Raw genomic sequence first — 25805 nt, 5'->3', positions numbered from 1 at the left:
ACTTTTGCAGAATTTGTATAAAACGGAACAGCAAATCAATTGAAAACCTGAAATGCCTGCTGATCCGTGTTGCAACAAGTAAACCCCAAAAACAAACATATGTTGATGACAAGTTGTGGAGTCTTTGATCGCATCTCATCCGCTTCTGCGTCCTTCACGCAGTCGGTCAAGATTTAACTTGTTGCCTCTCCAGAAAAGCCCCTCCTTGAACAAACCCCTCTGCCTGAGCGTCACTCAAGAGTTCACTTCAGTCCAGTCCCTTTTTCTGAAGCTCAAACAAACTCACATACATCCAGTGTCATCCACACAAGCGCAAAGACGCACATCGGAGAGCGCACGTAGTCCGCCTGGAGTTTTTAGCGCTACTTTTTTATTTTAGAGGACGCGCAGGAGGACCTGTTGGAGATGTGCGTCCTGTTGCTCTCAGGAGTTGACAGAAGTCTTACTATTCACCCTCGCTGTCCTCAATGACATCCACTGTGACAACCTTTGTCAGATCATCGCTGACTTTATGGATGACTAAAGTGGTTAATTAAATATAAAGTTTCCGAACCGTGCAGTTGGATTAAAATCGGCGATTTTTTTTTTTGTGTGTGCAAAATGATAAATTCCATAAAATAGCCTTAAAAGTTTGTGTATTTTCTCCTCCGGATAAAGAGATTACAAGGTATGTTCTTATTGTTACTATACATGGTATACATTCACTGAACGTCTGTAGTTGTAGTCAGCAGTTGATTTGGTGAATTTCGATTATTTTAGTGTATATGTGAACTTTGTGAGATCGACACACACAAACACACACACACACACACACACACACACACACACACACACACACACACACACACACACACACACACACACACACACACACACACACACACACACAAACACAGGATGAGAGGGACAGAGTGTTTGACCCTTTATGTCCTTTTGTGTTTTATATGTGTAGATTGTTTCATATCACATGTGGCACCATAAATGACCTACAGGATATTCTTACAAATGTGTTGTAGCCCAAATAGTCTGTGCCATTTGTTACAGGTGCCAGGGTAGCTGTGTAACTATAATTTAAGCCGAACTGTCATGTTTTTTTCACAGATTCTTGTCCTCTTGGTTGAACTTTGTGTTCTGTGGGTGTATGAATAAATGAAACCTGACTCTGGGACATGTTTCCACAAGTCTTGACCTCTTTTTTTTTGGTCTTTGTCGGTGATAGTCGCTGTGCAACATCTCCTCTTGTGGAGTGAAGATGCATCAGAGCGCGTGTGCACTGCCAGCACTGCTCGCTCTTCTGGTGCTGATTCTTGAGTTGCCCTCAGGCCAGGCCTGTCCCAGGAGCTGTAACTGCTACCAGGCCAATGAAGTCCACTGTACTTTTCGTTCCCTCCTCAGCGTACCTCCTGGCCTGCCTGTGCATTCACGCCGAATTAACTTAGGGTAAGGGACTGTGTTTGACACACCAAAAATTTTTTAGTATGAGGTGTTAAAGGACTGGATGAACATGATTTTGTGCTTTCCTAGGTTCAACAGCATCAGTAGGATCCGTAACAGTTCCCTGGCTGGGTTAAAGAAGACAGAGCTTCTGATGCTCCACAGCAATGACCTCCATCATCTTCCAGATGCAGTTTTCAGAGATATGAAAACTTTACAGGTAAACAGGAACAGCAAGCATCTGATCCCATAAAATACAATAAGAATGAAAAGAGGGACTTCTATTTATAACTAAATGATAAAAACAACCCAAGCATTAAAAATTTAGTTCAAACGGAACCGTCCTTTACCAAATCCATCAATCATTACTGCATTATTAATCATATGGCTGTATATGGAGACCACAACTCACAAGTATTTTTTCACATATTTAACCGCTGAATTTTGAAGGGTTTTGAAGTGCATTCATAAGAAAATAAAGCCTGGAGCAACTTCAGTCAAACTTTACTTTAATCCCTCTGCAGCCTCAGGGAGGAAAGACCGTACAGGAGCTCCTGCACTGTTTCAAATTTGTTTTGTTACGGAAAGCTTTCCTCTCATACCTTCTACAAGTGGTTTGTAATTCACGTAGCTCGGGTCAAGTGTATCCCCGAATAGCCTCCAGTTATTGCAAACACAAGACATGCAGGGATAACAAGATGTATAAAGCAAAATGTTTGGATAAAATCTAGACACGACACATTGATGAATGATTCTAGCTGCCACACTATTAAAAAATAGTTTTTTGGGTACAGATAGCAAAATACTTTGTGTGCGTTCCACAGATCAGAATATCCTATCGATCAAAGGCCAAAATGCTGAAAATAACTTGAAAAAGTAGTTCATCATTATTCTGTGAAGTTTTTTTTAAACTGATCTGTGACAGGAATCAGGCTGAACAACTGAATGTCACCTGCTTATGGGCAGAGCTAACTTGTGATATTACCCATTTATCAATTGTTCCCTGATTCTCACATGCAGCTGCTGATTATATTTGCTATTGTGTGATAATAGGATCCTTATTTCCATGTGCTTACATCTTCACGTGCTAGATCTGTCTGCAGCTGGAAGTCTTCCAGCTAAGTAGCCTCCCTGGAGAGCAGATTTATTATAATCCCCCACAGAAACACATTTCCATTGTGTGGCTTTCAATGGCGTGGCTTCTTAAATTTTGGTGGATTCTCAACACATGACTAGAACAGCGTCAGAGCCCCTAGAAATGTTTGACGATAAAAGGCAACATTTCAAATTTGAATAACTGAAGACCTGCACTTCTGGAATATCATTTTAGTTTTCCCTGCTTTGACCTAATAAATTCACACCATGAATATATTGTTTGGTTGCTTGCTTTGGGCTTTTCATAGTTTTGCATTCAGGATTGTGTGCTACTTCAATTATTTTTTTGTAATGTTGGGACTTACACAGAGGGCATCCGGTCTTTTAGCGTTTTTTATTTATTTATTTATTTTTATCTCTACTCTTTATTCTCATTCCAGTTCCTGTTGTGGTACACCATTTGGCACAAATTCAAATTTACAAGCATCCGGTGTCCTGGGATCATAATGCAGCCTTGATTTCCTCATCAGCCTTTATGTTTGATTGTTCAACTAATCCATCCTTTCTTCTGCTTTATTTTCCACACCCTCACAGATATTAAAGCTGAGCTATAACAAGCTGAGAGAGATCTCTTCACCTCTGATCTTTTCCGGCCTGACCTCGCTGCTGCGTTTGTACTTGGATCACAACCTCCTCCAGCACATACACCCCCGGGCACTGCTCCAGCTGCCTAGCCTCAAGCTGCTACGTCTGCAAGGGAACAAGCTGCATCAGCTGCACCCTCACGCTCTGTGCACACTGTCCCTCCTGAATACATTCTACTTTTCCACACTCAGGTGAGATTTAACATTTAAATGTCAAAAAGTATTACCAGTCTATTACCGATTACTATTACCAATCTATTTAATCTCTAAATCAATACAATTGAAAAGATATGTGAACTTAATTCTTTTATAACCAAAGAGTAACAAAACATGTTACATAATACTAGACTACGCAAACAAACCAATTCACCAACGAATGAAGGATGCAACCCTCCCTCAGATAGGATTCAGATAAATAATCCTTCATTGGTCGTGTTGCTGTGCATCATCCATCATATATACCATTATTCTGATCCACTCATGATTATTGCAAAGGATTAACTTGGGTCTGAAGATAAAAGACATAATAGAAATGAGAAAAATGATCCTATTCATTCCAGCTATGGCCCATTTTTCCTCCCTCTAAATAAATAAAAGAATAAGCCTATCCATAGACTGTCAATCTGTCAACACCTACATACTTCTGTATGTCCTTTTCATCAGTGTCAATACAACTACGATAGGGCAGTAAAGTTTCAAAAGTTCCAACAACAAAAATGTTGAAGGAAGAATTTGCGATAATGTACTTCGTAAATGTAAATCAGTAAAATGTGCTTAGCAGTGATCTGTGAGACTATGTGGTAAATTGAGGCTTGAGGACAGACGATTTTGTCACTTTTGTTTCTCTTCAACTTTGTCTTGCTATGTTTGAATTGTAGCTAAACTGTCATTCTAGGCAGTATTATTTCATTTGATTCATCTTGTGTTTATTCTTGAGCTCCTTATATATGAGCCCAAACATTCATGAAAAGCATTGAGGTTTCATCCGTATCTTTATCCATTATCAATTTAGAGGTTAATTGGACCTTAACCTGCCTCTTCTCAGTGTCCACTCAGTTTTGTCCATTTCTACTTTGTTCCTAATTCAGCCTTAGTTCTCTTTATCTTATTCCTCCTCTCATTGATTTCTTTTCTTTGTATTCTGTCCCACAGACACATCGACCTGTCGAACAACAGTCTTACCACTCTGCCCAGAGAGACCTTAATGACAGCTCCTCTTCTGGATACTCTTGTGCTGAATTCTAATCCATGGAGTTGTGACTGTAGGATGAACTGGTTCCTGGCTTGGACTCGGGATCATCCAGGTGACTGGAACATCTGAAGCACTATTTTTATTTTAGTTTTGAGTCCCACACAGTGGCTGAATTGGACCAAAAAAGGCGCCAGATCCCAATTTCAGCAGTCATTTCTAAGAACTGTAATATGTCAAATTCAGTAGGAAAATGGAAAAAATTTACTTTCTAATATATCTTGTTTAGCAAACTTGAAACCTCTGACATTTCACCATCTGCTTTTCATCACACACACTCCCTCCCATTTACCATATCTCTTCCAGACTGCATTGTGGTGATGTTTGAGATGTGAATGACGGCTGGAGCATGAAATATGTCTTAACCTGCCATGACTAATCCACGATGACAGCATCGATGTGTGCAAGCATTTCAAATATATGCTAATGATTGCTGTGTAATGATGAACTGATGCATATTTCTCATTGATTGGTACATGAAGTAACCGTACCTAATTAGTAAAATATATAAGGGGTAATGGGGGCTTAAGAAGAGCTAGCATGACTAATATATGACACCACTAATATGAGCAGATAGTTGAAATTTGTGGCACCATGTTTGCATAGCTGCCACGACATAGCCAATATGCCAAAGCCTTTAGACTGCCTTTTGTCATACATATTTTTACGTGTTCGCCTTTTCCCAATTAGGCTTAATGAAATGTCCCAGTGGCCCTAATTGTCCAATCTGTGGCTCACCTGACTCCATCCAAGGACTTGGTTTATTGGAACAGATGCACTTATCATGCGGCTCACCAGTCATCTCCTCCCAAGAAAGAGTTACACCTTCTGAGATGGAAATAAGTGAAATCCAATCCAGAGACTTCTTCAGGGAACCTTTAGGCTCAGTTTCTTTGGATCTGTCTGACCATCAAGGGAATAAAGTTGATTTGAGATGCAACATCATTCACTCCTCTGATTCCCAGGATGTTGCCCCTCCACCAGATCTCTCCCTTTCCTCTTCTTCCCCTCTTCCCCTTGCTCTGTCTCTTTCCCTGGAGTGCCCTGTGGAAAGAGAGGACTATGAAAAGCTTTGGAGAACCCTGGCTTACTACAGTGAGACAGCAGTTCGCCTGGAGAGGGAGATCATGCTTAGTAAAGCACCAACACTGGCTTACCGTTACAAACAGGCTGCAGAGACAGATGGACATCATCACACAGGAGTCGAAGCTTCTGTTGAGGCCAGACCACATTGGTTGCTACAGCCTTTCGTTAGTATTCAGCTAAACAGAGCCAAGTCCAACAGACACAAAGTTAATCTAATTTACTCAACAAGAGTTTCTGCTAAACCTAATTCGACTAATTCAGGATCCTCCCCTTCCTCCCACACATGGGTGCTGATTTCAACAAACCAAACCATGACAGCACTGGCAGCAGTAACAGGCAGTAAGGTGGTGCTGCCCTGCCCTATTATAAGTTCGGGTAATCCTAAAGTATGGTGGATTCTTCCAGATGGATCCAATCATACCTCATCCTCAAACAGCAAAGATGGGAGACTGCGGACCTCTATGAGTGGTTTACAAATACAAACAGTTCAACCATCAGATGCTGGGATCTACTATTGCGCAGCCCATGTAAACGGAGATGTAGATGTTCTCCCACTGCGTCTAGTAGTGGAGGAATCATCTGTTCCACCTGTGGGAGAGCAGGTTGGTCCTCCTCTCTCTGGAATAACAGGGGAGCCCATCAATCTTCCCTGCAAGGCCTCCGGTTCCCCAGTGCCTCATTTGAGTTGGATGCTTCCAGATGGAAGCATGGTATGGTCAGGATCCGTGATGACTAGTAGGCTAACTGTACAATCAAATGGGAGTCTCTCTCTACCTAACCCTTCTCAAATGGATACTGGTCATTACCGATGCATTGTGGTCAACCAATATGGCAGTGACTCTTTGTCCATGCAGCTAGAATTACATTCTAAACAATCTCCTCCACTTGGAACTTCTTTTCCCAGAGGGCCTCAGTCAGCTTCTGGTCGGTCAACCAGGATACGAGCTCCTTTCCATCAAATGGAGGAAGGATCAGGGAATGAAAAGGAGGATGAGGAGAGAACTCTTGGCAATAGAAAGGAGCCAAGACTTTTTCAAAGTCCCCCAAACAGAGGTTATCCAAATGGAATTCCCAGAAGACGCTTGCCTACGAGAGAAGGACTTTTGAGAAGAGGAGGGCCTGCCACCAATCAGAGAAGAAATCGCTTCGAAAACAGACACAGAGTTACAGCAAACAAACAAAGAATAGACCCCCAGAAATGGGCAGACCTTCTCGCTAAGATACGGCAAAAGACTACTAACACTGATAATGCCCAGCTAACTACAGCAGGAACACCCACAGCTAAACAGGAGGGGAGTAGCAAAGGTGAAGACACAGGAAACCTAAAAGAACATAATGATACAGACACAGAGAGAACTGAGGAATCAAAGATGGAAGCAGAATCCGAAGGATCCTCTGTTGGCGATTCTGATTTACAAGAAGAACACCTACAGCCCCTTCCTACTGTTTTTAGAGAAATTAAAACACATTCAGAGACAAACACAGACATAGAGATAAAAAAGGGAATGCTGAGTTTGACAGATCCTCCACCAGTTTTAGAAAATGAGGCAGACACAGATAGGAAGACAGAGAAAGAAGTCACACAGACAGAGATGGTGACAGACCCAACAACTAGGAAACAACTAGTCACCTCCAAGCCCCTCTCAGAAAGACGTGACACTGTCTCAGAGCCAGTTGAAGAAACAGAGCGAAAAGCAAATCTGAAACCATCTCGAACCAGGCCTCAGAAACCCAGGCAGAGACTCTCCCCTAATTTGGTTCCAAACTCTCAGTCTCAAAACCCTCTGAACCCTCGTAGGAGGATTGGACAGCGAAGGCGAATCATCAACAGGCACAGGGGGCAGCCTTTGTCCCCACCACAACCTCTTCCTGATCCTACGAACCCCCAAAGCATCACACCAAAACCTACCACAGATCAAACTATTTGGTTGCTGCCATTGACAACAATGCATCCAGGTATTTTGTTGACACAGAGGAAGGCTGTGGCACTGAATACTGTGCCTTCAACAGCTGCCTCTCCCTCCTCTCTTACCTCATTGTCCCCTAAACATCTAGCCAAGATGACTCATTCAGCCAACATCCCAGACACCGGAGATTCCACTCACTTCAGCACACCGCCACCAGTACCCACTCAGTCTTCTACTGTGATCACTCAAACAACTGTGCTTGACACAGATGCAAGCACACATACACATGTTATACAGACACATACAAAGACACACACAACCTTAGGCCAACATGTTGATAGACCATCAAGCAAACACAGCGAAGACCTGGAGAGGAATTGGTTAGTTGTACCATATGTCTCGCAACCCACCTCTTCCTCTCCCTCCACTCCTTCCTCATCAGTCCCCGGAGCTGCTACAACTACTACTAGTGCAAAAATAACAACTCCAACTACTCATCAGAGCACTGATTCAGCAAAACGTGTTGGTAACACTAAATCTATGGTTGACACTCATGCCTCACCTACAGTTAATCCCATGACAAGACGTTCCATCACGTTAACTACAACTACCACTATTATTCCAACATCTAGCACTGCTAGAAGCGGTGTCCCAGTCCCAAGCACCACAGCTTCATTTACCTCTACTACTACCACAACACCGGATCTTCCATTTATTACTGCTACGAATACCATGTCTACTGTGACTAGTACAGCAAATTCTTACATTCTTCTGACTAGTCCTGACCCTAGTACTACCACTGTGACTATCAAAACTACTGCTCCCAACTATGTCAGAATGTCCCCAGCCCCTAAAAGCACAACTACTCCCAATAAACCTTCTACTACCATGAGAACAATAAGAAGTACCACTGCATCAAGCAAAGAGAGCGTTGAAGCCAGAGGAAAACAGGTTCCTGGGAGTCCAAACCAGAGTCGATTTCCGACTGACTGGAAGAACCCTGCTGCTAATTCTATTCCTGATTCACACAGCAGCAGACCATGGCGCCCACCCTCTCCTTCACTCCCTGCAGCTCCAAGGGTGAGTTCAAATCAGATCAAATAACACAGGATTGCTATATTGTTTCTAATGAAAACTGATATTTAAGCTGATATTATTGATATTATTCACCTTCATGACGAGTTGGAACCAAGCAAGAACTATTATCTTGTTTACATGATCATTTTACTGTATTGCTGATTTATTCATTAATTTCCAATTTTAACAGTATCCTTGTAGTGGTTTGAAGATTTGAACTATTGATGCAGACAATAATGTAACACACACAACTGGACCAACTGATCAACAGACAGGTCACCACCAACTAGTGGAATTGTAATCATTTTCAACTACTTAAACTCTACTAAAAACCAAAATAAACACATTCTGTTCGTAAGATAATTAATGAATAGGTTACTTCTCAGTGTTGGTTCTTCTCACTTGTGTGTGTTCATGGTGTTTTTCTCACTTGATTTTTTTAATACAGACAGAATATGGCCAAATTATCTGTTGATTACATTGAATTTTAGATCATGTTGATTTGGTATTTGCACTGTTAAACAATCTACCTTTTAATCAGTTGCAGCTTTGCTGCATTGAACTTTATGCTTACAAGTCTCAATCACACTGTTTGACAAATCAAATTTCTAAGATCAACACACTCGTAGAACTTTGTAATTGAAAAACCTTTAGCCACGCCTTAGGAGTCCATTAGTCAGAATAATTTCTTTAGTAGTCATTTGTAGTCATATACCGATACATTTACTACTTCATTTGCCAACATGATCAATTTCAAAGATCTATTTCATAGGCTCCAGTTGTGAGATCTAGACCGAGGATTGCAGACCCACACATCAGAGCGGTGTCCTTCTCAGCAGAGAGTACTGCCAGGCTGGCCTGTGAAGCTCGAGGAGAACCTAAACCCTTCATTACATGGACCAAGGTTGCCACAGGTATTGATTTGTATGCATTTAAAATGAAACACCATTAAAGTAAGTGAATGTACAGATTAGTGTTCATTATTACTGATTTACTTTAATTTTAAATTTCAATGGGACAATTTTCAAATTCATGTCATGGACATAGAAAATCTCAGGCTCCATTCTTTTTTTTTTATGCTGGGAAACATATAAGTGTGTCTTCTTCAACAAAAAATGTGTTGTAAGCATGAAACTCCTTTATATGGTTTATTGTACAAGAATACTTTAAAAGAGTAAAGGCTTTTCTTCACTCTCTGAAGTCACAGCTTTGATTGGAACCTAAACTCTTTCAAATTATGTAGTAAAATTGCGTAAATATGAACACATTTTACAGTGATGAAATAATCCATTAACACCCAGTATTACGCATTACCATACATACAATAGGCTTTTCTTTTACCAGCCGTCTGGGAAAGATAAATTGGAAGAAAGTAGTGGAACATTATTTGGACTCCTTCACTGACGTTACTTCATGCTGTGCCACTCAGCATGTCCCTGATCCTCCTCTCCTCAGTTAATAACTCACTTTCTAATTTTCCTTTTCCAAATTGTCCATGTTTTCTTTACTCTGTCTCATAATGTTTCTCTGTCTTATTGCTTGTCTGTCTGTCTCTCCCTCAGGGGCAGTGATGTCAATCCACTCAAGGGCTCAGCGTTTTGAGGTCTTGCCAAATGGCACCCTTGTTATCCAAAAGGTTCAGTTGCAGGATCGGGGCACATATATCTGCAGTGCACAGAGCTTCCTGGGCCGCGACAGGTGAGACAACTATGAATGCAATGCACGGTACATCCAGTTATATGGGACAGAATATCATGGGACAGAATATTCGGTATTATTTAAATTGGTCACAGACAAAGTTCACACCTAGATATACTTAGACACAGTAAATACTTATTCGTGTTGTGTTGGTCATTTCTTGTGCAAACAGTTACATACCCAATTGATTTAACATTTCAAGTAATTCAAAATTAGTATTAAGTTTAATGCTGCAGTTTTCACATAGAGGTTTTTTTGTTGGTGTTATTGTACATGACAAAAATACAAAGGGAACATTTTGACTAACCCTGAATAACAAAAAATATTCAGTTTTTTTCATGCCTGTTTTTGTATATCTATACCTATGGGTGTTTCCTAAATGTTGCATATCAGATTTAGCATTTTTATTATTCTTTTGATAGGTTGAAATGTCATCATGCTTTATGACATTGAGTTTGTATGTACTTTTTTTTTTCCATTACAGAATACTAACCACACTGGAAGTGTGGACCCGCCCTCCTCGGATGCGGCTTCCCAGCTACAGAGAATCTACCGTTCATCAGGGTGGGGAAGTGCACTTGGATTGCCAGGCAGATGGCGTTCCCACCCCTCTGCTCTCTTGGGTTCTACCAGATCGTTCCGTCCTGACGTTCACTGCTCCCCGCACCAGTCATGTTACTATGGACACCAATGGAACCCTCCATATCCCAGTAGCTCTACAGAGTGACAGAGGAGTTTATCGCTGCGTGGCTTCCAACTCAGCAGGTGCTGCCAGTGCTTCTGTGCGTGTGCATGTCTCCTCGCTACCACCAGTTATACAACTGCCTAGAGAGGAACACCTGCTCTTGTCTCTTGGAAGGCCTGTTTATGCTCACTGCTCTGCCAGAGGCGCCCCGCCACCAACTTTACGCTGGCGAATCCCAGATGGAACTCTAGTTCGCCCATCCCAGTTTCTCCATGATAACCTTTTTGTGTTGCCCAATGGGACACTGCATATTAGAAAAGTTGGGCCTAAGGACACAGGGAATTACGAGTGCACAGCAAGCAACGCTGTTGGAGCCGATAAGAGAACAGTCAGGGTAGAAATTGAGGAAGGAGAAAGGAGACAAGGAGGAGCCAGAATCGAAGGGGTAAAAGCAGATGTCACTGTAAAACCATCCTCATCTTCACTCAGTAAAGACAAAACTTTGTCTGTCGCGAGCCAACCTTCAAATCCCTACAGCTTACAGAGACTCTCTCCCCATTCACCCTTTGAAGGATCCAGGACCTCGCAGCTCATCCCGAGCCATTCTCATTCATCTCACATTCATAAACCCAGACCCACAGTCTCCATCACACACTTGACCAAGATCAACAAAACGAAACCCTCCGCTCTCTCCCCACCTTCCACAGGACCTACAATTAACAGCCCAGTGTCAGCGACTATTATAAACAACACAAGAGCAACTTCTTCCTCTGACAAAAGCAAAGCTTCAGCCGTTTTGCACCCCTTACCTGTCTCCCCCCTCAGTAAAGCCCGTATTGTTTCTTCATCACCCTCCTTCACTACTATCCATCATGGGGTTAGTTTGCAGCTCCATTGCTCTGTGACTGGTAACCCACCACCCATCATCATTTGGAGGACCCCCAACAGGAAACTGGTGGACATGAACTTCAGGTACAGGGTGATGGCCTTCTGTAGACAAAAAACAAACATTTTGTTGGATATATAGTTATGTTTTAGCAATTCTTTTTTTATATTATGTGTCATTCTCTATGTATATCAAGTCGTGATTTGTGTGAATGGTTGTCTACATCTGAAATTTCAGCTTTGACCGGCGTCTGAAAGTGCATCCTAACGGTACCCTGATGGTTCAGGCTGCCACAGAGAAGGATGCTGGTGACTATCTTTGTATCACACGCAACAAATTAGCCGATGATTACCGCCTCCTGCGAGTCTCTGTTGCCACTACACCTGCCAAAATTGAGCCTAAGCAGCCACTCAACCAAATGGTGTTGTTTGGAAAACCACTACAGGTGAGCTATGAGTCATATTTCCTTTCTTATTTCTTATGCCAATCTCCCAGTAAGAATGTTTATTCATTAACCAAATCAATGTGGATGCTCATTGGCAAGTACTCTTTTTTAAATCCAAGAACCTTGGCTTGCCACCAGTCTTATTTTTATTCAAGCACTGATATGTTTATGTCATCTTCTATCACACAATTCATACAGTTTCCTGGCTGGTTTATTTCTGAAAAGAAATTATTTATTTATTTATTGGGGAGAAAAGAAATGAAAGGAAGTAAAGACCTGGCCTGTTAAGAATTATAAGCAGCAGCCTTCAGGGGATAGGGTTTCAACATGAATATATAACAGTCAAATATCATGAAAGACAAAATGTTAGAAAGAAGATACAGTATTATTACAAGATTTTTTTCCTTTCATTTGAAATGTTCATTTATAATCTTTAAATTGTTGTAATCGATCTAAATTTGTTGTTGCTTGGTTTTGTTTTGTTTTTTTTGTTTTTACTGTGAGTTTTTCCCCCCAAATACATCCAAAAAAAGTACAGTTCAAGGGAATAAATGTCTGGTGTCAGTACAGCTTTCATCAAAATAAATTTCAAGAAATAAGGATACTTTTCCCTGCAGGTGGACTGCCAGGCATCAGGACTTCCAGACCCAGCTGTGCATTGGAAATTACCAGATGGAACCACGGTAAACAGTGTGTTGCAGGGGGAACACAGAGGAGGTCGATCACGGAGACTGACTGTGTTTGACAATGGGACTTTACTGGTTCCAGCAGTGGGTGTGGGAGAAGAAGGAGAGTATACATGTTATGCTGAGAATCAAGGAGGTCAAGACAGCATGAAGGTAAGAAAGGCATTACTCCTGAAGACTTCGGAATTACTTAAAAAGTTTATTAATTAAGAAAGCTTTTTATTTACATTTCAATCAAAAGGTTGTTTTACTCTGTAATATTGAGATATGTACTTATATATGTTAATTTAAAAAAAGGTAAAGCAAATAACTAGAATTTATTTTGTCATTTAATAATTCCTTCACTCAACTGTAACCCCTTAAGGTCAAAGTAAAGGTCATGATGACATCTCCACCAACATTCAGCGATGACGGAAGATACCACGTCATCAAAGTACGTCAGGGTGCAACTGCTACAATCCACTGCCGAGCGACAGGAGATCCCGCTCCAGTGGTCACATGGTTTTCCCCGGCACGCCGTTCCATCCCACAAAGTTCGAGAACCGGATTTTATTATCAACGCCTTGTGGTGCTTTCAAATGGAACCCTGGAGGTGCGGCTGGCTCAAAAGATTGACACAGGAAACTACACTTGTCGAGCGAGCAACTCAGCCGGGGAAAGGAGCATGGCGGTGGGCTTGGAGGTAGAGAGTCCTAACTTTGGATTGAGTCGCCAGGTGGAAGGAAGAAGTTGGACCGCTAAGACTGGTCCTGGAATTGGTCATAAATCAGGAGACAGCATTGATAGTGCCAGAATAATCCAGTCTGGTTTTACAAATGGAGTCACAGGCAAGCTTAATATCAGTATTGACAACAATAATGATGATAATGGCAGAGATAGAAACCTTGTACCACAACCTGGCATTAACACAGCTACCGCTGGTTTTAATCCTGCCCTCAGGAGTGACAGTCAAAATGGAATCAGTAGGACTGTCAGTGGAATTACAACTCAACATGGTAGCACTGTAATCCATGTAGCCCTGGATAAGAATACAGGAATTAAAGCAGATAATATTGGAATAAATAGAAATGGGCCTGGTATTAGGATTAATACTAATAATGTGGCAAATAGTCACAGCACAGTTAGAGGTTATAGTGCAGACAGGAATTCAGAAACTGATAATAATGATGTCATTACAGGAAAGGCTACTAATAATGAAAACACCAATCAAAATAGTGGTTTGCTCCATGGCATTTTCAGATACGGGAGAGTTCATAGCAGCAGTGCGTCTAACAACGACACAGGAACGCACAGAGGAAACGGGTTCAGTCAGAGTGGGGGTGTAGGAGTGTCTGATGACTACACCAGGAACAGAGGCAGTTTAAGTAGTACTGGGATAACTGCTAGTAATACAAGTCGTAAAAACTCTACTAACATTGTTGTGGGCACTGTAGCAACAGTGAAGCTACAAGCAATGAAAGGCCAAACTCTTCTTTTGTCCTGTCCATCTCAAGGCTCCCCTCCCCCTCGCGTATCCTGGCTCCTGCCTGGAAATGGTGTGTTGCCAGCTCCTTACTATGGCAGCCGACTCACCGTTCACCGGAATGGCTCCTTGGAGCTGCGAGGCGTGCGGGTGAGTGATGGTGGGACCTTGATGTGTGTAGTCAAAGGTGAAAGAGATGAGAAGAGGATACAAGTGGAACTGGAGGTGTCTGAGTTGAAGGAGGAGACCAGATCTCTACACAGGGGACATACTGGGGAAAGACCTGTGCAGGAAAATGTTAGCTCATCTGAAGCACCTCGCTCCGCAACCTCATTAGATTCAACTCATTCTTTAAATGTAAAGCCAGTGTTTCCAGAGAGGCTTCATCCAAGAATCCCAGTTACTCAAAAGCCTCTATACAAAGGCCCGCCTTTACTTTCTGCACATCAGCCAGCTGGGCCTCCACCCCGCTCGGCTGGCACTCTGTCAGCACCAGCAGTGAGCACCAGAACAGCTCCCTTGGTCAGCATCATTAATGGTGAGACGCTTCGACTGCTTTGCACTGATTCACAATCCCAGGGACTCGCTCAAGCCTCTCTCACATGGACCACACCCAGTGGCAAAGTGCTGTCCCGGGGTGAGGACGGCGACTCTGGCCGGTATTTTGTCAGAGAGGATGGAACACTGACAGTCCAACAGGCCTCTGTGTTTGACCGTGGCACCTACACATGCAGGTCCACCAGTTTTGACTCCTCTTCAGTTTCAGCCATCACAGTTCCCGTTATCGTCATCGCTTACCCTCCACGAATTACGATGGGCCCCTCCCCCGTGACCTACACACGCACTGGGGTTGCTGTGGAACTGCCATGCTTGACCATAGCAACACCACGTGCTACGATCACCTGGGAAACACCAGACCTGATACGTCTGAAGACCATGGCTCAGCCCCGTGTCTATGGCAACCGTTACCTTAGTCCTCAGGGTTCGCTAGTGATACAGAATCCCACAGGTAGGGATACGGGATTTTACAGGTGCACTGCCAACAATGTAATAGGAGTGGACTCCAAGACAACCTACCTGCATGTCCTCTAGAGGGAGTGAAGCAGAAAAACATTCACACATTCAGACTCCACCAGTTTTCCTTACTGGTTATATGAGCACCTTTACCGATAACACAAGCATCCCACATGCCCAAAGGAACTGCAAGGCAATGTGCAAGAAAATCTCATCCAAGACACTCATCTGATCTTACAGGGATATGTCTCACATATGCATTTTTAATTTGTGACTTTAATATTGTGGTATTTCTATGTCAGGAGTGATGTGAGTGCCTTTATCTCTGCATGAACAAATTATTTGTGATTGTATAGTTTTGAAATGATGACAGTGGAAGTCAAATACAGTGCACAGCATATCTGTGAATAAAGAAAGCTTTGCCTACACTGTCTGTAATACTAAATACAGGCTGTATTTACCTGGCTTCATTACTGTATTTAGAGGATTTATGTATTTACCTACTAGCACTGAAGTATAACATACGGTATTTTCATCTACCGGGTCACCCAATATTGTAGGTACAGTAGCTTACTCGTAGAATCACAGAAAGATTGTCTTCACAACTGTCGTCATGCATATTTAATTTCTAATGTTGCAAACTGGCAAGTCCTTTTCAAGAATACCATTTGGATTCAAAAACTCTAAACTTTAAATACCTTTTGCAGAAAAGTTGGATTGTATTCTTTTGGGGCATTTATAGCCTTGTTAGCATTATTATTTCTGTATGCATTAAATCTGTGAGAGGCATGATTTATGAGAGCATTAGCATTATTGTCCACCAAAACCACCTTATTCAGGATGTTTTAAACCCAATGTCTCGTAACTTATTTCAAAACATCCTCACAGCACGAAGCATCTTGGGTAGAAGGAGATATGGTACAAATCGTCATAATTCTTCTTTATACATGCTTTTTTTTTTTTTGCTAATTATGATTGTTTAAATGTGCATGCTTTTGAAGAACCTGCCAGACGTTTGTGAACAAAGCCAGCACCTCATATTTATCATGCTTTGTTTCTATGATGTTTATTTTGTCCTTAAATTATTTGCCTTGAAGAGAAACCAAACAGACTTTTGTCATAAAGGGAGATATTATGAAATATTATTATGTATGGTTGATGTCATCTTAGTCAGGATGAATGCTTGCTATATTTTTAACAGCTTCATTTTATAAATAAAAATGAAAAGTGACTAAAAGTTTTTTGCTAAGCTGAACCATAGCTCTGTTCATGAATGTGGCAAATGTACCAAATCAGTGAGTGTTAGTGTGTATGGAGTCATAGTGAGGAAGGAATAACACATCCTGGAAGTTTGAGAGCAAGGGAATGCTCTATTCCTTAAGTACATTATGTGAACAGGGAACCAGGCCTTAACTGTAGATGAGACACATGTTGATGAGATCATAATGCTGTCTCTGGGAAATGCAATAAAGCTCACAGCGATCTGCAGAATAACTTTACACACCACCTGCCCTCACACACCTGCCAGCCGCTGTTTACAACGTGAGTCCACTAAATACTAAACTTTAAAATATACCTCATATGTTAGCACGGTGTTTGTCTAATTATGCACACTAAACAAACTTTTGCTGTGGAACCGGTCAGTCCAGCATCACTACCAGCAGATTTTTAAGAAAAGATTATCACAGATAGTTTTAACTGTCTGAGCAGTAAAAAGATGAAAAATATGAACCAGTCAAATAACAATCATGATTAGTGCCTTATAATCTTAGAATCTTCTTAATAATCATATAATCACCTTATAATTACTTTATTTTTTAATCACATCGTCCATAAAACATTTTAGAAAGCAGTTGAATGCTCAGAAACCAGTCTGTGTGACTGGTTGCAGGTGTCACAAGTATGAACAGACTCATAGTGGTTATATTCTATAACCGCTTTGTGAGTTATAGCATATGAATGCACATAAACTGGAGAACATATAAAAACGATATTAGTAAAATATTGTTTGTTCACAAATGATTGTATGGTATGTTTTTTTTTTACATTTATTTCAGTGTCCCAACATTTTTCTTTACAAACCGAGGATGAAATCGGCCACTGAAACAGTGTTGGTAAGTGACACATGATGATTGGTTGAGTGTCTCTGGGTAGATGAAGTGCAGTGGAGGCCAGTTGTTGTCTTGATCACTTTTATTGTGTTGGAACATTACACTTCAATGAGGCATTTTTTATTGCGTACCTTTCAGCAAAATCACATCGTGGTCAGCATTAATGATTTGATCATAATCCACGTTGTAACACTAACATATTGGAACATATTTAAATAAATATTGCTCAGTTATCTGCAGGTTTTTACATATCCAATTCAATACCTTCTTCACAGATGAGTAATAATCTCTAAAATCTGGTTTGTCAACCAGACAAATGTCACTGTCTAGTTGCATTTTTTTAATCGCAGAGAATTTCACAGTAAACTACATGACCTCAAATAGAATTTTTATTCTAAAATGAGTTCTGCAACTCATTATATGCCAATGTTGCAATGAATAGCGCAATTGTTGCATTGCAATAATTCACTGATGTAACTCATAGCATAAAAACATTCCACCCGCTGACGATCCTCAGACAGATTTATTACTTTCATATCTTTAAGGTGGCTGCAGAGCCAGAGAATAATAATAATAAAAAAAACTTTTGTGTGAAAATGACATTTTGTCCTAATGCTTCATTAGGTTTGCCTGCCAAGAGCATTATTTTCCAAGGTATTTCTTCAATTTTGTGCTCTAAAGGAAATATTAAAGATAATAAAATATTAAAAGGTCTGAAGTCTTTCATTTCACAATATTAATAGTTATGTAACTGGAAATAATTGGAAAATTATTGTGGCATGGAAGAGCATCCAAAAAAAGCACTGGTTTATCATCTCTTTCCTGTGGTTTCAGAATTACATGAATGGTTTACTGTAAACATTACTTCAGTTTCAGTAGATCAGTTTTGTGTAATTTAATGTATTCACAAACAACTATGTTAGTTTCATGTGTTATTTTTACATTCAAACACTGATTTTCTCTCAAATCTGTGACTCATTAACCCTCAAGACATCTGGGTGAATATTTCCCTCAGGAGTCTATAATTAAAGATTAGTCTGTGTTACGCTGACCTGACAGATATGAAAAAATTATAATGGAACATGTGGGAGGAGGTAAATTGCAGCAATTATTTGACAAAGCACAGAATTTGAAAAGAAACTGGCAAAAATTCAAAAGATGTTGGTCCAGCATAAGATTTATCTGAATGCAGCTGAGGAATAATTCATTCAGCCCTGTAATCCATCTTTTACAAAGATTTAGCAGGAATTTGGTGCACTTATCCTCAGTGTGGCTCGGCTCAAAACCATTTAGAACAAGTAAAAGGGAAAAACAGTGCTTAAACGCATTTTAAATAGCCACCTAGGAATTTAAATGTTTGATCAGCTTGCTTTGTTTCTTATCTGATTTTGTTTTTTGTTTTAAAAACTGGGGCACTCTTTTCAATGTCCCAGTTTTTGGACTAAGGATGCTTCAAATTTATTTCACCCTTCAGACTGCAGTTTTATTTTGTCAGGTCTGGCAGATGTTACTGAGGTCAACTATATGTAATAAAAAGAAAAGTGCAAAGTTCAGTTTGGTATCACTGAGTTCAATACCAATCAGCATGAGGATGAATTCAATGAAGAGTTAATGACCTCAGGATCAGTGGTTTCACCGGGGGAGACAAACGGTTACAGTATCCATCACAAAAGAGTGCTGAGAGGGGACTTTGGGTGGGTTATGGCTCAGGCAGTGGGGCAGCTGTGTCCGTCTACTTCACACGAGATAGTCCGTGTCAGTGTGTGTGTGTGTGTGTGTGTGTGTGTGTGTGTGCATGTGTGCGTGTGTGTGTGAGGGCCTGGTAGGGTGTGTTGGTCAGCTGTTAATGATGTCAGCTGTTATGTCAGGGAGTTGGCTTTCTCCGGAGAAAAGGCTGATTCACGGCCGGACTGGCTGGCCTACTTAAGAGTACTGGAAACTGGATCACTGCAGGACACACACACATACACATATAAATATGCTGGGGCTCAGTTTATTGTGCAAAACTATAAGTCAGGACTGGCAGCCGTTGCTCAGGTGCTGAACAAAAGTCACAGTTAAGCCATAGATGACAGATGAATGCTCTTTGGGAAGATTTAGGCAGCTTATGCTGGAAGGTTTGGCAGCACCTGTGTTTGTGCAACTTCACTGTGATATATACACAGAAAAGAAAGAGGCTTTTCAGGGTTAGAGCTTTGAAATCTGAATGTTTGAGCACAACATCCCAAGGTCCAAAACTTTTTTGTTTTTAAATGATTACATTTATGCCTATGAATAAACCTGAATGCAGACTCATGAGAGGCTAATGGATAAACATGAACTAGATGAAAGGAACGTTGATTGAAAAGATGATGATAATCTACTTAACAGAGACCATTGACTGTTTTTAACCCTCAAGAGTAATTATGAAACATAGGAATCAGTGTTTTGAGCACTTTAGAACTATTTTAATGTCTAGAAAGTTTAAAGTATACAAGAAAAAAAAAGAACAAGAAAAAAAGACAAGTATTATCCTCCAAAGAGATCAAGACATTCTGTTGAAACTTTTATTTTTTCCTTCATTGAACTCTCACACCATCACTCCATCTTATGCTGCTTTTTAATGTGTGATTTAACAAAGAATAACAACTAATGGACATGAAATGCAGTTAAACTAAAGTTCTAATGCTGCAGTTATTATTATTTTATTCATACCTGGGGTTTACTCACTCAACATCCATCACCACTTTTTCTCCATTCGGACAAAATTAATTTGGAGCACTGCAGAAATAGTTAAGAGAATTAGCCAATACAAAATTAACTTCAACCTCTACTACAAGTAGAAGAGATGCTTCCCCCTCCTCTTGTTCATTGAAAGACCTACCTATGATATCTAACCTCAGGAAAGAATATGTGAATCTAGCGATTGTTACTACTTTTTCTACTTACAACAACCAATTTTACAAGAAATACAAAAAGCTTCATCTGTGGTATCTTGTCTGAATTTGACTCCCTATTTGATCGTTCATGCTACACCTGTATTAACATGGATAAATTCATCACATTCAGATGCAACAACTCCAACATCAACACAAAAACATCAAAAATAAAAAGAGCACTAAATTGTCACAGATCTATATCATTGACTGACAAAACCTCAGTCAAGGAAGTGTTTGCTTAAGAAAGGGGTTTCTTATTAAAGCAAGCATATTTCCTGTTAAATAATACTAAAGAGACATCTTGGGAAAGCCCAGCCCTGTGAAAGGAACGCTCAAAAAAGTTCATCTGTAATAAATGTAACTGACGGATCACATAAGAAGTCTTTGAGTTATGGAGGGAATAATACATAGGGGAGTGTTTCTATTGTTATTATAGCTCACTAATTTAAATGAAAGTTAAACTTTCATTAGATGAAATAAATTCAGTATCATGCTGGGACTGGGCCCATTAACATTAACTTGCGGTCTTGAAACAAGCCTCCAGCACAATTTTGGGGCAATTCATTGCAGACAAACTGCTGATTTAGTGTTTTATTTTTGAAAAGAATGCAAAAACACACACTTGTAGCCTGTAATTATGGATATAAATTGTAGAGCAGCTGTGAGATGACCAGAGACCACAAGTAAACCACACAGACACAAAACGGCTCATCGGTTGGCAGAGATAATGAGTCTCTGTCCATTCTGTAGCAGGTGAGTTAGCCTTAGGTGATCTGGTATGGAAAAGATTAGCAGAGGAAATAAAGGAGTGCATGACTAAACACAGAGCGGGTTAATGAAGCATTAAAAAGGCTGATGTAAGTCTGCTGTATTTGAAGCAGCTGAGGAAGAAAACTCTCTGGAGAATGGTTAAGGATTCTTGAAAAGAAATCAACAATGTTGGAACAATTTGATCAGATGATTATTGATATGGACAAGAGATTACATGGGATGGATGATGATAAATTACACTGCAATCCTAATTTGAATGAATGAAAAACAAACTCCGAGTGAGGGAAGAATGTGAATATAGGAGATTAAGGAAGAGGAAGACTCAGGAGAACACCACACAACAGCAACTTTAAGTGGAAAACTAGTGGCTCAGAAGAGGTCAAGCAATACTCTTCTTTGCAGTCGGACCTCTGGAAATCATTATGCTGCTGATGTTCATCCCAGGGAGAGAGAGAATAATCTGAGAAGGTATCATAAGACCTAGAAAAGACCAATTCAGTCTGGAGGACAGGAAGAAAGACAATCAGAAAAGGGCAGATATGAGAAAACATATCTGCGAACTGAGAACTGAAGGTAGATGATGACGAAGTGAATGGACAGATGGGTGGAGGAGCAGGAAGTGATAAAGGGAGGAAGGAGTGGATAGAGAGACATCTGTTTTGTGTTACTGACAGGTTACAGGCTGATGGTGGGGTGGAGAGAGAGATAGAGGTAGAATGAATGAGAACAAGAAGAGAAAGTCAGAGGGGAGAAGGGAGGGACCAAAGAGGAAATAGACTGCAAAGAGTGTGGAAAACATTAGAAAGATAGAAGCACTTAATTGGAAGAGACAGACATTATCATAAGCTGCAGAGCTCTGAGGGCATGTCTCCTTCTCTCTGTATGGGTGTGTGTGTGTGTGTGTGTGTGTGTGTGTGTGTGTGTGTGTGTGTGTGTGTGTGTGTGTGTGTGTGTGTGTGTGTGTGTGTGTGTGTGTGTGTGTGTGTGTGTGTGTGTGTGTGTGTTTGTGTGTCTGTGCGGGTTTTATGTGTGCATGAGCTGGTTGTAGATGTTGTATCTCATTAGGGAGGATATTTTTGCACCCAGTGTGTTTTATGTGCGTGTGTGTGTGTGTGTGTGTGTGTGTGTGTGTGTGGTGTGTGTGTGTGTGTGTGTGTGTGTGTGTGTGTGTGTATGTGTGTGTGTGTGTGTGTGTGTGTGTGAGAGAGAGATGGAGAGAAAGTCAGAGATCAACGCTGACAGGTAAGAGAAAGACTGAGAAAAGAATGTGTATGAGAAGTAGAAACCATAATAAAAGATGAAAGTGAAGCCGGGGAGAGAGACGGAGAGACGGTGAGGATCAGGAAACCAGAATAATCCGCAGTCCGATGGAGGCAGGAGGCGTGCATCAGAAGTTGTGTTTGTGGGTTGGGCGATACATTCAGGTAGCATTAAATAAAAAACATTATTAAGTCACGACACAGGGATGGAGAGGATTCATGCTACAGCTTGAGCTGCGATTAATGAAGATCTTTCTATACTGTATTTTAATGAAAATGTCTGGAAATACAACAGAAGCATTTTCTTTTTTTTGTGGTGCAGCAGTGAAAAAGACATAGAAAAAAAAAACACAATTAGAGTGGAGAAACATTGGCAATAGTCCAAGCAAAAATAATCATACTCTCTCCCTCCTCTTCTGAGAGACAGTAAGGTTTTGAGAATGTAATTTCAATCCAGTCGTTTCTTTGGGTGTTGCAGAGGAGCAAAAAGGAGTAGAAAAAAAAAGAAAAGAAAATGAACATCCACATGAGGAAAAAGGAAGACACAGACTGCTATTTTAGACTCACAGCAATAGCAGAACAATATTAATCCCCAGTTATGGTGATGTCTTATTATTCCCTATAGTCTCTGTCAGAAGCCGCATTTTATATTAAAATCACTGAAGTGACTCTGCTATCTGCACAATAACTTGTAGAGGGATCGTCAGATACACTAAAAATACCTTCAGCCCTTGTGTTCTAATTTAAAAGTTATAAGACTTGTACATCATTGGTTCTGAACTGACAGTATCTTCTGCGGCGTACCGTACAAAACCAGTGGCGTAATACGCTGAAAGCAGCTTGCAAGTGTTTGTAGCTCGAGCTAGAGAGTGATTTGGAGTGAACCAATTGACTGCACAGCAGGTGTATTAGTGGAGAAGCTGAGACTGGAGTAGGATGGTCTTTGTAAAAAATTAGTATCACAGCAAAACAAACGACTCTGAAGTGGACCCTTGTGAGGACTTGATTAACCCTAACAGGACACCCCACATCCACTAATCAGTTTGCTTTGGCTCTGTCTCTGGTGCATATTTGAGCAAAGAAAACAATCTACTGTTAATCACACATCTTAGATATATTCCTTATAGAGCACAAATAAATTAGTTTAATGTCTGGCAGAACAACAACAACTAAACACTGACGCCATCACAACGGTATACTTTGAATGGTAGTTTACTTTTATCAGGGCTCTGCATTTTGCTTATTGACAGTCACGCAGATAATCCCTAACTGAGATACAGCCATGCTCAGTTCCATAACTTTAAAATTTCAATTTTAAAACCCAACATAATTTAGATGCTTTTTACAGCAGTAACTGTTTGATATGTAGCAAAAATAAATTGTGTAGCAAAAAAATCACTTAACATAATAATTATACTAATATGTGATATGTGGCGTATTGCCATGTTGTGTGTACCTTGAAAGGGTGTTGTGCAAAAATATTGATGGAAAACCTCAAAGATGATCAACGAAAAGGAATTGTTTCATGAACGCACTGTGTTCAATAAACTTCATCCTACAAGCAGGATTTATGTATGTACTCATGCAAGTGCCTATGTGAACTGTAAGCACACAAATAATACTCTCGACACAGAAGTTGAACATTTTCTGTCTCACAAACATCTGACGGAACAGATGTTTCATTTATCATCGACTAGAATCAAGACAGACGTCGAAGAGGCGATGAAGCTGTTCCGTTTGGCAGCGCTCCTTTGAGCTAAATGTTCACAGTATGCTTACATCCTCAAAATTAAGATGTTAACAGGTGGAAGTGCTACAGGTATATTAATTATCGTACTCACCATCTGAAAAAACAACTTTTGATTGGATAACATCCCTCTGAGTGAAGACAAAACTTCAGCAAAGCGAATACAGTTAATGTGCAAATGAACGTGTGCACAAAAGTAACCAAAAATGTCAACTTAATGTTGGCACAAGAGCGAAAGTCAGGTTATCAAAGTCAATATCAATTGTGTTTATTGTCTGAAGACTAAAAATGTACACACAAATATCCGTGTCAATCTGTAGTAATTAACATATTTTAGTCTGTGCCGAACAGGAGGACCCACATCAACATCACCATCAACATCAACATCACACAAATCCTCATAGAGCTACATTTACACATTTACGGCGCTACACTGTTGTCTGTCTAAATGTGAAGATGTTGCCTGCTGAACCCATGAAGTCAGAGATGTTATCATATTAATGTGTGAGTATTAATTTTGTGTGGATGCTTCTTTTATGCATGAATTTGTGTGTGACTGTGTGTGACAAGGATTGCATCCGTGTGAAGATGCATTCAAGCATGTTTTATTGTGTGTGTGTGTGTGTGTGGGGGGGGGGGGGGTTGTGGGTGCGCAAGTCTGAGTGTGTCAGCAAAGCAAAAGAGCCCTGACTCACCTCACAATTGGTGTGTGATGTTCATGTTCACGTGAGAGGTTTTTACATATGTGTGCAATCATGGAGGTGTCACGTGTGAGAGTCACATCTTGAAATGTGAAACTGGAGAGAGGATAGAAGAGGATGATGACGACGATGATGCTGATGATGATGATGACGATGATGATGATGACGACGATGATGATGATGATGATGATGATGATGACGACAACGATGACGATGATGATGACGATAACGATGACGATGATGATGACAATAACGATGATGATGATGACAACGATGATAGTGAAGGTGACGAAGATGATGATGACGACAACATTGTTGATGATGATAATAATGACAACGATGATGATGATGATGATGATGATGTGCAAGTGAATGTGTCAGTTGACTCTTCTCACTCGCCGTAGAGCTCAAACCTTATTATTTAGTTTATAAATTTTTACTTCAAATTTTAATCATTTCATACAAATCTTTAAGGAAACATGAGATGTAGTTTGTCTCATGTTTGCAATTTTGTTGCCAAACAGTAATCAAGAAGTAAACCTTTCCATCAAACCTAAATATGTTGCCCTACCCTACCCACAGGGAACATTCATCACCACAAACAAGGTTGTCATGTCAACACAGTGTTGCATCTTGACTTAATATCGATCTATTTGCAGAATAAAATAATCTTCACTAAAGCATTATGGAAGAGATGTAGGACAGATAACAATAAATAAAGCAGTGAGAGGAGCTACCGAATGACACAAAGAAAAGATCCTTTAAAAAACAAATGAACAAACAGAAGAAAGAAAGCAAGAAAGATGAGGGTTAAAGAGAGGAAGACAAGAGAACGGGATGAAGAGCATAAAGACAGGAGGAAGAAGAGAGGGAATATCCCCTGAAGCACTCGTCTCATATTTAGACAGACAGACAGATGAGTCAGTCTGC

The 25805-nt window shown here is 40.5% G+C and overlaps 1 protein-coding gene across 1 annotated transcript; it reads left to right on the top strand.

The window, feature by feature from the left end:
* The first annotated feature begins 340 nt into the window (after window positions 1-340).
* On the top strand, window positions 341-18035 carry LOC137605357 (matrix-remodeling-associated protein 5-like). The gene is made up of 12 exons (XM_068329993.1): window positions 341-667; window positions 1220-1440; window positions 1525-1654; window positions 3124-3365; window positions 4326-4477; window positions 5113-8495; window positions 9265-9406; window positions 10055-10190; window positions 10675-11847; window positions 11999-12206; window positions 12824-13045; window positions 13257-18035. Exons 2-12 carry the CDS (start codon window positions 1253-1255, stop codon window positions 15444-15446), a joined length of 8166 nt encoding a protein of 2721 aa, XP_068186094.1. The 5' UTR covers window positions 341-667; window positions 1220-1252; the 3' UTR covers window positions 15447-18035.
* The last annotated feature ends 7770 nt before the right edge of the window (window positions 18036-25805 follow it).

This window comes from Antennarius striatus, chromosome 12, assembly GCF_040054535.1.
Source record: "Antennarius striatus isolate MH-2024 chromosome 12, ASM4005453v1, whole genome shotgun sequence".
NCBI lineage: Eukaryota > Metazoa > Chordata > Actinopteri > Lophiiformes > Antennariidae > Antennarius > Antennarius striatus.
This window is presented reverse-complemented; position numbering and strand designations above follow the sequence as displayed.

Bases quoted from the DNA above. Each gene is read 5' to 3' on its own strand.
- LOC137605357 (XM_068329993.1), top strand. From the start codon at position 1,253: ATGCATCAGAGCGCGTGTGCACTGCCAGCACTGCTCGCTCTTCTGGTG. The intron at 3,366-4,325 runs GTGAGATTTAAC...TCTGTCCCACAG, and splicing joins TTCTACTTTTCCACACTCAG to ACACATCGACCTGTCGAACA. The intron at 13,046-13,256 runs GTAAGAAAGGCA...TAACCCCTTAAG, and splicing joins GAGGTCAAGACAGCATGAAG to GTCAAAGTAAAGGTCATGAT.